At 33.6% G+C, this 12396-nt stretch overlaps 1 protein-coding gene across 1 annotated transcript in view; it reads left to right on the forward strand.

Moving 5' to 3' along the window:
- The window catches only part of CSMD1 (CUB and Sushi multiple domains 1), a 1092714-nt gene that overhangs the window by 886120 nt on the left and 194198 nt on the right, over positions 1-12396 (forward strand). Inside the window, exon 23 of the mRNA XM_053939637.1 lies at positions 2359-2515. Coding sequence (XP_053795612.1) covers positions 2359-2515 — 157 coding nt within the window. The remainder of the gene's footprint in view (positions 1-2358; positions 2516-12396) is intronic.

Below are 12396 nucleotides of genomic sequence, written 5' to 3' on the forward strand. Positions count from 1 at the left end.
CTAACAATGCTTCACTTATTGGAGTAGGTATGTACTTGCTTATGTCTGTAATGTGAGCAACAGATGGACAAGTGTCACCAAAAATTGCACCAGCCTTTTTCTGTTGTTGTTGTTTGTTTTTTTTTTTTTTTTGGTTTTTTTTTTTTTTTTTTTTTTTTTTTTTTTTTTTTTTTTTTTTTTTTTTTTTTTTTTTTGTTTGGTTTGGGGTTCTTTACAGCTGTTTTTACAGGATCTTTTATATCTAATTTAAATATCATAAAACACTTTTCATTTGGATCTGGATTAATCTTGAGGGATTCTATTATTTAACTTGTTAATCCTCAGGTAGGAAGAGTATCTCTAACAGTCAGTGAGGCAGAGCACTGTTGAAACAAGATGTCTGTAATTTTTAGCTGTTGGGATTTTTGTTTGTTTTGTTTTATAGATGAATAAAAATATTTGTTAAACATAGGTAGCATTTTTAATTAATGACAGTTATTAGAACATTCCATTTCAAGTATTATCTCCCAAGCGTAATATATCTGTGGAAATAAGTCTTATGGTGAACAAATGATTCTTCACTTTGTACAATAGATTTCCAGCTCTAATAAATAAAGCATAATCTGTCCACGAAATTAATCGGTAGTTCTGCCCCAAGACAGTGGTTAGAAGCTTGCAAGTAATTTTTCAGATACTCTTAGCATAGCTTAAAGTTATATTTCTTCCAAGAGGTGGACCTTAAGTATGTGTAACTGCTTGCATGAACCCTAAATACAATGGGTTGTATCTTCTGAGACATCTCATCTGTGTGCTTTGGTATAAGACAATCTTAGCATCAATAATAAAGACCAAATGTATTCTTCTATCAATTGCTAGCACAATATATTATTTTTCAAAAGTTTCCTTCAGAGTAAGTAATTATTTATATCTATGTAGGTTTATAAAAGTAAATATATGCTTTTGTCTTAAAAAAATCTTTATGCATGTTGTTTTTATTATTTCATTTTGTTAATGACATTTGAGATGAACATGGTACTTTCAAGACATTTACCTATGTAAAGGTAAATGTAGGTATTTTCTGGTATGTTGACATGCTGGTATTTTCTCCACAGAAAAAATAGAACTGCTTTTAATTGTTGGTCTGCACCTATAAATGCTGCAATAGTCTGTCATCTCAAAAGAAGCATTTCTAAATTTTAGTAATAGATCTAGCTGGGCATTTAAATAAGGAGAACTTCCTGTGACTCAGATGTAGCAATTTAGATTGTTAATCCTTCTCACTGGATTCAGTATAAATCCACACTGTACCACAAGGTCTGCTAGTGAGAGATGAAGATCGAGTGCTTGAAATATTTACTGTAATTGTAGCTTTTGTGCTGGTTGTCTCTAGTCACTTTAGGACACTTTAGGCAATAAGGGCAAATTATCTTTCACTTTGTATCAGAAACCAGCTGCTCAAATCCATTTCTTGCTTTTGTATAAGCATTGACATGATATTTCATGTATGGTGTGTATTTACACACTTTATATTGCTTCTTTTTCCATGAGAAAGTAGATTTATTTAATTTAAAGAAGAAATTTGCTTCTTAAGTTCATCTTGAGAAAACAAACAAAACAAAACTGCAGGAGGCTATTTTTGCACTTTGCTTTCAATATAAAAAAAATTTGGTTTTACAATGAGAAAAAAAAGTAATTTTTTATCCCCTTGGCAAGAGTTTGTACTTCTCCTGTATTTGTGAACAGTCAAAGAGCATTCTTAAAAATTTTAGGATTTGAAAAAGTACTTACATAGATATTGCTGAAAGTTTTCAGTAAAGTAATGTGGCAAATAAGAACATCTCTACAATTAGTTTGGAAATAGACTCACATATCTTTTTGAAAACTTATCAGTCTTTGTTAAATCTGATAGTAAACCAAAACTGCTGCAGGCTTAGAGCCTGAGATAGAAGATGACAGATTGACTTAAATATCTTTTTTGCTGTTGATATATCCAGACAGGAGAGAATAGTGTAGGCTGTAAGGATTTAGCTTCAATGGTGGTTTCAGAACTTATACTTCTTTTGGCCTTGGTGAATAATCCAGAAAACAATCTGAGTTTACAAAACCTGAGAAGATAGAATTGCATATAAATATTAATTTCTTTCAAGATGAGGTCACAAAACCAAAAAGGCAAAAGATTATAAAACACTTAAAGGGGAACAGAATATTTAAGATTTAACTGAACTATATAACCCAGAGCTATATACCTCTCAAAATAGATAAATAAGGATTTTGGAGAAACTATTGGAAATATTTTGCTAACTTTGTAATTATTGTATAAATGAAAATCTTTCATATATTTAGGTTTGATGTCCAATTTCATGCTCTTATTTCTGCAAGGTGTATGATGGAAAAGACAGTTCTTCACGCTCTCTTGGAGTCTTCACCAAAAATGATATGATGGGAGTTATTCTTAATAGCACTTCTAATCATATGTGGATAGAGTTTAATACCAATGGATCTGATACTGACCAAGGATTTCAGTTGACTTATACAAGTAAGTAGCTCATAAATATGATCTGATTGATTGCTTTGTAGGGAAATGTGTATTTCTCAGCTGTAGTGGTTTCTTTTTGAGTGTTGAATATAATTTCCTAGAATGTACTGTGGTTAAGAGACTGAGCTTTACTTGTCTACATGACTGGATAGGTATTATTAAGTTTAAAACACTATTGAAAGCAAAATTGTATGTTTTTAAGCTTAGAAAGCACAATTATTTTTAAGATTTAGTAGTACTGTTGTGACATATGTGAGTTGAATATATTAGTTATTAAACTGTAGCAGAAAATGTACCGCAGAAAGTCATGGAATATGGAAAGCTCAATCTCTGCAGTCAAGAGAAGAAGAGAAAAGAGAAGAAGAGAAGAGAAGAGAAGAGAAGAGAAGAGAAGAGAAGAAGAGAAGAGAAGAGAAGAGAAGAGAAGAGAAGAGAAGAGAAGAGAAGAGAAAATAAAAAAAATAAATAAAAACTAAAAGAGAAAAGGAGTACAAATGAAGATTAACAACAAAATGAGTACCTGGATGTACACTCTTAATCTGTCCTGACTGCTTGTCAGGATCAGAGTGGAGTATACTGGAAGGAGACCGGAATGAACAAGTTTTAACAAACAATGCACTTGTCCCACAGAGTGTATGCAATTAATTGAATTAATTTTTGCTGGCAAAAAAAAAGAGATTTTGTGGGGAATAACTTTGGGGATATCTAGTTTGTTTCCAATACACATAAAGAGATATTTTTCCAGGCTTCAAGGGATTTCCAAGATCCATTTACTTCCAATTTTTATCTTATACCTTACTTTCCATGAATTACTGTTGAATCTTGCAGAGCAGAACACCACAATATAGTGTGGCACAGAAATGGAATAATTGCTCAGTTTAGTACATCAAATGTTTTCCCTTTGGTTTGGAGCAAACTGTGGAAAAACCTTTTAGAATTTTTTTGTTACAGAACCACTGAAAAATGACTAGGGAAATCTACTCTAATCTGCCTAGAGAAACTGTAGAAATTTTTCCTTTGGAAGAAAACCAAAACCAACCAAAATAAGATTGTTTTTAAAAAATATTGTTTTAAGGGCTCTGATTTCAAAGGTCTCGAATCAGTTCCTTTTAAATCCTACTTCGTGATCACTTCCACCTACTGTTTAGAAATTAATTTTACTTAAAAATAGAATTTTGTCTAATTTCTACATTCAATTGTTTGATTTTGTTGCATTTTACTTTAAGATTTGCTCTCCTGCACCATATTTTTCTGTGTAAGATAGGATATGATAATTCATGTCTTAAGGCTTTTTTTTCCTGACTGTTTGATTAGATTTCCTGACTGTTAAATTAGATTTAAACTTCTCATTTTCTGAAGTGTGTAGACAGAATTTGACTTAGTCTTCTAACTGTAATTTTAGTACTGGGTAGAAAGGCAAACTTATTTTCCTATGTCTGCATAGCCCTTTACTTTTTTTTTTTTAATTTTGGTTGCCAAGTGTCTAATTTATTTTATGTAATCAGTTTGCAGCCATTCATGTTGAAAAGCATATTTCTAATGACTTTTCTTCCTACTTTCTCTCACGAGACAATCCCCAGTTTTAAATAGAAGCTAATTCTTTACTTCTCATGTGTGTTTTCAAGAAACCAAATAAATAATAAAAATAATAAATAATAAATTTTGAGACAGTGACCATCTAACCAGGTGATTTCCTTCTACTGTAACTGTTATTTCCAAACCATTTAGTGTGGGATTTTTCACCATTCATAAATTAATGCAAGCAAAAAATACAAGCAGAAGATGTATTTTTTTGCAGTGCTTTGAAAACTGGATGCAGTGCTGACTTACATCATTATTATCCTAATAATATGTCAGAGATTAGATATGCCAGAAATTTATACTCATTATTTGATAGATTTTTAATTTTTTGGTGCAGTTACAATTCAGTTACCAAACAAATATGTCCATTTTTCATTCGGTAAATACATGAAATACAAAATTATAATTATCTTTTTGGATTGATAAAGCTATAGTTTAGAGCAGAATTAACAGAAAGATTACTCTGAAGTTTATTTATTCACTTTTCAGATTGAACTATAATGCCAGATACTTTAAAAATGCTAAAACAAATTAAAAATGTGCTAAAATATAGTTTTACTGAAGGAAATGAGAAATATATGCTGGAGTGAAAGAAATTGAATAATTAATATCATAAGACAGAGATAGAAGAAATGATGGTCTAATAAATCAGGTTAATTAATTCAAGTTATTTCCTATGTGATTGCTGAGTTCTTGCTACCCACAAGGCATTGTCAACTGCCCTTAATTGTTGGTCTTTGTAGTACTTTTCTTCCTATTATTGCCATTGAAATTAAGAAGTAAAATTGCAGTGTGTTATTAAAAAGACTTGTGAAAGTCTGCTATTTCATTTGTGTGCAACTACATTTCCATCCTTTTTGATGGAAAAATTGTGTGAATTCTGAACGTTATGTTCAATTTAAAAATACAGTAGAAGAAAAAGCTAATGATCCATGAGGACAGAAATGTGGATAAAGAAACTTTTATCTCTCTTTTCAGAATCTCATTGCCAACATAGTAAAACCAAATTTTATAAACTCAGAATCCAAGGTGTTTGTATAAACTATAGAAATCAGAATATAAGGAGATATTAAATGGAAATCTATAAAGCATTCAAGTTCTAAATGAAATCTGATGAAATTGCTCTTGAAATCTTCTGTAGAGGAAATTGCTTCAGGTAATACTGATTGGAAGCTGGAAATTATCTTATTCTTTGATTTATAATGACAAGATTCTTTCAAGAAGATACATTTATCCTGATAGGTAGAGGTATTTTTTTTACTAAAAAAGGCCATTAAAACATCTGAACTCTTTCTCAAGTTAACTGTTTTGAGAAACTAAGAAATATTTTGAGTGAAAACTAAAATTCCAGTGATTTTATTTAAGGAAATAACTTCAGAAAAATGGAGAATATTTTAGCCCGAAATTGGCAGGGTGAGTATATATGAAGTAAGAGTCAATGAAATAGTAATTTGAACAATAGCTGAACAGAGGAGAAGAAAAATGAGGAACAAAGAAGGCAGCTTGTCAACTTTGTGTAAAACAAGTTTATATAAAGCCATTTCCTTATAGTGTGTTAGGAGGAATAAGGTAAAGCGTCCACTTCCTGTATCTCTACACTGCTCTCAGAGGGAATGACTGTGGAAATTCATATCTCTGTGCTGAGGAAATGGCAGCATAAGCTTGATGACTTTAATTAGAGGACATCAGTAGCGATCTGCATGTAAAAATATAAGTGTATTCTTATTGTAGCCACAACTGATGCATGTGACAGCTTTTTTTTTTTTTTTTTTTTTTTTTTTTTTTTTTTTTTTTTAAATTTTAGAAAATATCTGTTATTCTTTCATAACTGCAGTTTTCTTATTCAGGGGATATTTTTCCCCTCCGTCTGGTTAGAACTTTTCTCCCTGAGACACCTCTAATTTTTGTCAGGAAGAGAAGATTAGATACAGGGATTCCCAGAGCTATTCCTGTTCACAACTCAGTTAAAAGATTTGCCCATTCTGATATAAAGATGCCAGTGCTTTGTGCTGTCATGTCAATGGCATTTAATCTTAAATTGACGTTCACATAAAACCAAAATCTTATTGATGCCACAGTGAGAGGCAGAAAAAGCAAAACACAGCTGTCTGGTAAAAAGTAACAGGCTGCAACTTTAAATAAGGAGCAATTCAGTACAGCTTCTGAATAACAAACAGGCAGTCTCCTTGCCATGCCTAACCATTCCCCTATCACAGTCCTGACACAAGAGGAAATTTAACAGTATTTGTTTTCACTCATCATGTACTGAACTTACTCTGACTTGTGTCACGAGTGCTTCCTTGCTCCTGTTTAATACTCCTTCCTTGAACATAGCCTCACTTTTCTTAGCTTTTGGAAAAACAAAAAATAATACCTTTACACTTAATCATACATGTCATATACAAATGTTTTGTGACCCTCTGAGTACTACCTAATGCTGTTACTGTGTGATCTATTTGGTCTTGTACAGATCACTCAGCACTATACTGTGCTTGCACAATTTTCTCACTAAAGTTCCCTAACATTTGAGAAGAAAACACTCTTTCCCTTCAGCATACCATCTAGAAATCTCAAAACTCATTTATTTTCATGGTGCCTGATGATAGATGTCTATATTCTTTATGTGTAAGGACCTTTACCACTGTAGAATTGCTCCTTGGACACTTCTGAAACCTCAGGATTTTTACCATGTGCTTTGCACTGGCAGTTGTTTATCTGAAATAGCATGAAGTTGCTGTTGGAACTTTTCTAGACATCTCTTTTAGGACCAGCTTATCTAGCTCTCTATGGCAATTTCATTGTTCCCCAGTCCTATGCAGTAAATAATAGAAGCAAAAGCTTGACTTATCCACAGATTAAGCCCTTAGAATATATTGTAATAAGTCAGTGGAAGAGTCCATCCAGAAATAGTTAGAGATACTATCTGTAGGAACATGCCTGGCTGCACTGGCCCACTCAGTAATATATTCTGCCTCTCAAAAGACTCCTTTGTGTTTCAGAAACATGAAGAACTAGTTATAGACTTTGTAAAGTCTGAAAATTATTCAGGAATTTGTGGTATATTCTGTAGCTAGATTTTAGATTTCTGAAGGCCTGACACTGACCTGTCCCTAATTTGCTGCTATAGATTAAAAATGAGATTCCATGTTAGTTCATCAACAATTGTTTTTTATTTATATCCTCCACTTCCTTGTGATGTGAAATTAGACATTCTCCTTCACTTCTGTGCTAAGATGGAAATGAAGGCTGGTAAAATTCTCACTCGGAATTTGTCTTTTTGAAAATGAATGTTGTGTAGGCCCAAATCATAATTTATGATAACAGCCTCAAATTTCAAATCTATGGTGACCATTTCTTTCCCTGAAAGCAGGATTTTCCATGGCTATCATTTCTTTCAGAAGAATTCAGGCCCCTGAGCTGTGCTCCACTCCACAGAACTTACCACAGACTTAGGATTGTACATAGCATGAGGATAGATTTTTTTTCTTTTTAATGAGGTTTAATATTTTCATTTGCATTCATCATTCTTTATATTTAGCATAGTTAGTAGTTTTACAATATTCTCTTCATTGGTCTGAAGATATACTTTTCAGTTTAAGGAAAGAAATTTTTAAATGCATTTCTTAGACATGATGTACTGGTTTAGCATTCATGGTATTCTATTACTGCTAAGGATTAGTTCTAATTTTCAGTTGAAGTTCTCTGTTATAATCATTCTTTAACCCTACTGCTTTCAAGGGATAGTGAAAGGTAGTGCATGGAAGGTGAATCTGAATTGATCTAAATTTATATAAATAGTTGAAACCATTTATAATAGTTAATTTAAGAGAATCATGATCTTTAATTTAGTTAATTTCCTATTCCAAAGTAATTGAAAAGGTTAGAATGTCAGTGAAAACAATGTTCTGAAACTGCAGACTCAGACAATTATTCTAGCACACAATCAGTCTCAAATTCAGGAATATAGTGGCTTTGCCTCAGGGGGTATAATGTCAGTTTAGCAGAACAATCCAGTAAAGAAAAGAAGCTCTTCCAGTTTCCTTTCCATAACTAGTCTGTATATAAGATATGTTCAAATTAGAACCTTCAAACACTGCAGTAAAAATGTAAGGCACCAAACACAAATATTATTAAATTAATATATCTTAACTGATACATGTATGACATAGTCGCAGGTCCTATTAAGAACAGTACCATTATGTGAATAACCCCAAATGAACATAACCCCAAATGAATACTGCCTGCATAGAAAAAAATCTTCTAAAAGAAAGTCAAAGTTGCAGACTTGAGAAACAAAAATTAATGAATGTAAAAAAAAATAATCATTAGAAATATTAATTTCCCTGTGTACAAGAATTATGATATCCTGATTAATAACATGATGACATCAGAGTCTCTTCCCTCCTTCCTCCCCCAGAAAGTTAAATTGCCTTCTGCTTCCTAAATTCTCAACATTTACATAGTCTCCCCATTCCCCCAAATCCTCAAAACTTTGTATGAACAAAAAATAATTGGTCTTATAGCAGGTTTTATAATTGAGGTTGGCTTTCACTTTTCATTTAAAGATGAAGCTATGAAGCTGCTACTCAGCAGAGTAGGTGCCAAACAATTTTTTTATCTCTAAGACAGAAACAATGAAAACCATTTTATTATGTGAATACAAGCACTGTTTTATGGTGATGTTTTGCATTTTTCCCATCTCAGGTAAATCTTATCAGATTTTTTGAAGCACAGATCTTTAGCCATATAGACTATAGCTAGTGCTACCCTATGAATGAGTACTCCAAAATATTTTTTCTTAGCAGGCCTGGATTAGGATGGAGGTGACCAGTTTGTCCATCTGTATTAGGTTTGAATAGGATGGTGTTGTGGTCCATGGTGGTGGTGGACACAACCTTCCCTGAGGGCATCTTGCGCCAATGGGTAGGAGCCACGAGAGCATCAACACATAAGACACACAGACAGACAGACACACACAGACACACACATGCAGCGGCTCAGCAGTGAAGACACAGGAAGGTCCAGGCATAGAATTCCAATGTGCTTTGTTTCACGTGACACTGAAGGGGTACAGGGGACAAAGACAAAGGCAAAGGAGGGTCCAGGACATAAATACAGGGAAAGAGGGGGCAGAGAAGAGCATCCGGGATCCAATAGTCTGGGGAACTTAGGGGTGGTACACAGGGAAGGGGCTAATAGGGAATGCCAGGGTGGATGGGCAGGGTTACACAAACCAATGGGAAAACAGGGAAGGGAGAACTCACTAAAACATGAACATATATGGGTAAAAGGGGTAGGGAAGGCCAACGGGCCAATGGGGAGGACAGAAATGGGACAAATTAACATAGTGCTACAGAGCACTTCTTTCCTCACCCTGAGTTGTGAGGAATGCCCAGAGCCTAAGGTACATCTCTCCAGTGTATTCTTGATGCTCCCTCCCCAGTAGGCTCACAAGCCTCCACAGGATGGAGTTAGTTTTCTTGAGATAAGAAAACATAGAGTTAATTCTTCTTTGAGAAATAATTTCTTCACTGAAAGGGTTGTCAAGAATTGGAAGGGGCTATGCAGGGAGGTGATGCAGTTATCATCCCTTGAAGTGTTCAAGATACAGCTGGATTTGGCATCCATTAATGCTATGGTTTAGGTGAGATGGTGATGTTTGGTCTAAGGTTGGACTTACAATTTTGGAGATCTTTTCCAGCATTAATGATTGTGTGATTTTCTGATTCTTCAGCTAATGCTGAGTGCTGCTTCACAGAGTTAGGGCCTTCTCTGTTAATTGCACTGACATGCCAGCAGGTAGGCTCAGAGTGAGCAAGAAGGGGACAGAGATGACCTGAATTGAATGGTGACACATGTCATGTCATGTCATGTCATGTCATGTCATGTCATGTCATGTTTAGCAATTAAAATCTGGGCAATTGTTTCTGAAGTAGCTGTTGCTAAGGGTCTGACTGGGATTCAGTCTGCTGTTGATAAGTGATTGGCTTTGCATCACTTGTTTGGGTTTGGGGTTTTTGTTTTGTTTTGTTTTCACTTATTAAACTGTCTTTATCTTGACTGATTAATTTTATTGCTTTTTTCTTTCTGATTCTCTTCAGATTCCACTATGGGGAAGTGTGAGAGCAACTGGGTGGGGGCTTACCTGCCAGCTGGGGTAAATTCACCAATATCCTGTGTCTTGTGGGTAACCTGAGAAAGTGAGGATGAAGCTGTTTAGTTACAATACCAGGGACATAAAAGCTAGACCTAGAGAGGAGGGAAGAAAGAGATGAAGAAGGGAATAGATAGATATGTTGGGAGCTTGGAATAAATGAAGCTACAATATCAAACCAGGGAGTCCTAAGGAGGAGTACAGAAGGCAAGAAATGCACCACAGGGTATGGGCAAAGGTGATTTTTGGGACTAAAAGGCTAGGATACAAACACAGGAGAGGAAGATTGCTAGATGGGCTGTCCAAAAAATAGAGCAACTATATGGAGTGGAGAACTGAGACTGCATTGGTAAAAGGAGGGTGCAAAAATGAAACAGAGAAGAGCAGGAAACACAAGAAATAGAACAGTAGTAGCATGCTGTGTTAGGAGTACAGGCTGAATAGTCCATGATTATTAAATTGTGTTCTTCAGAAAATACTTGGAGTGAAAACCATGATTCTGTTTGAATTAAAATACGTATATTGCAAATATACATCAACAAAATGAATAGATTTTTTAAAGTGCTCTGAAAATTTAAGAAGAAAAATATTTAATTTCCAAATTTACATAAATTATCATCTTTAAGTCACTGAATTTCTCCTCTGGGCATAGGGTTAGAAAGGATGAAGATGTTAACTATTTCTCATTTTCAATTAGGAAAAAAAAGGTTTGATATGTAGGTGGTATCAAACATGTGGAAAAGGTAATTTGTTAAAGGTTATTGTGATTTTGTTCTGAAAATTACCAGTTGAAGGTCTCCTGACTTTTCTGTGTATGATTCAGAAATTCTCATCTTCCTAAAACCACTGGGTTTTCCCAGTTTTGTAATTCACATCTATTATCAAGAAAAGGGCTGCTTTTAAAAATCTCTTGTTATAAAGTTTAAAATGCAGTTATGCTTTTCAGGTGAGAGAGAGCAGCTAGCAGAGATCACTGTAGGTGTTCATATGCATATGGTGTTTTACATTTATATTAAAATTCTATCTTTAGAGTATGAGAGTAAGATTTTTCAATGATGCCAATTCAGGTAGGCTTCTAAGCATTTTTTTTTTTTTTCTCATCTGCTTATGTATTCATCATAGCTAAAAAATGTGATTGAAATTTGCCAGCAGATTCCAGCTAAATTCATAATCTTGGGAGTGACGGCCTAAAGATTATATTGCTTTAATATTACAGAAGTGATCATATTTGTAGCATTATTACTGAGACCTTAGTGAGAACAGAGTCCATGAATTTGTCAGTGCAGTTGTTTGAATGACAGAGCTTTACCTTCTTTGCCACCTCAACCTATTTTTTTTCTATAATATTTTAAAAAGAATCTATTTCTATGAAGCCATTAGAGACGTTGTCATTATATGTATGTGCAGCTGGATTTAATGAGTTTTAGCTGGGATTTGTTCCAAAAGTTTGCTCATTTCCTCTGTTTTTCATAAAAAGACTCCTGTTTATTTACAGTGAATCATTTCCTCTTTTCCAAGTTTTAGATGAGTAGACACTAGAGTTACTGTTCATTTATTCCCACTGCTATAATTACTAGAATTCTCCCATGAGCAAGAATTCCTGCCTGAAAACTTAGAATACTTGAACAGAACTACCAATATCCTATTGTTCTTTACCCCAGCCTTCTTGTGTACATTGGCCTCATGTTGAATGAAAAATTATTGTTTCCCATTTAGAATTATTGGCTCAACCCTATCTGTTGGGAAAGGGAGGCTGATAAGCAGTTTTTTAAGTCAGGTAGATGATCAGGACCTAGAAACATAGGATGATGGAGTAATCCTTCTTGCAAGCTCCTTCTTGCTGCAATTCAAATGTAAGATGTGTTAGGTACATTAGTGTTGATTTGCTCTTTAATATATGGAAGTATTAACTATAGCAGTCTAATTATAACATTTAAACTACACAAACATGAATGTATTATTCCATTCCATATTTCTAATACTCTTATGCAAAATTACAATATCATAGATATATACTCTATAAAGTATAGTGTATAATAATATAATATATAGCATATTATAATATATAATATATATATAATATATATATATAATATATAATATATATATATATATAATATATAATATATAATATATAATATATAAT

This window comes from Vidua chalybeata, chromosome 3 (assembly GCF_026979565.1).
Source record: "Vidua chalybeata isolate OUT-0048 chromosome 3, bVidCha1 merged haplotype, whole genome shotgun sequence".
Taxonomy (NCBI): domain Eukaryota; kingdom Metazoa; phylum Chordata; class Aves; order Passeriformes; family Viduidae; genus Vidua; species Vidua chalybeata.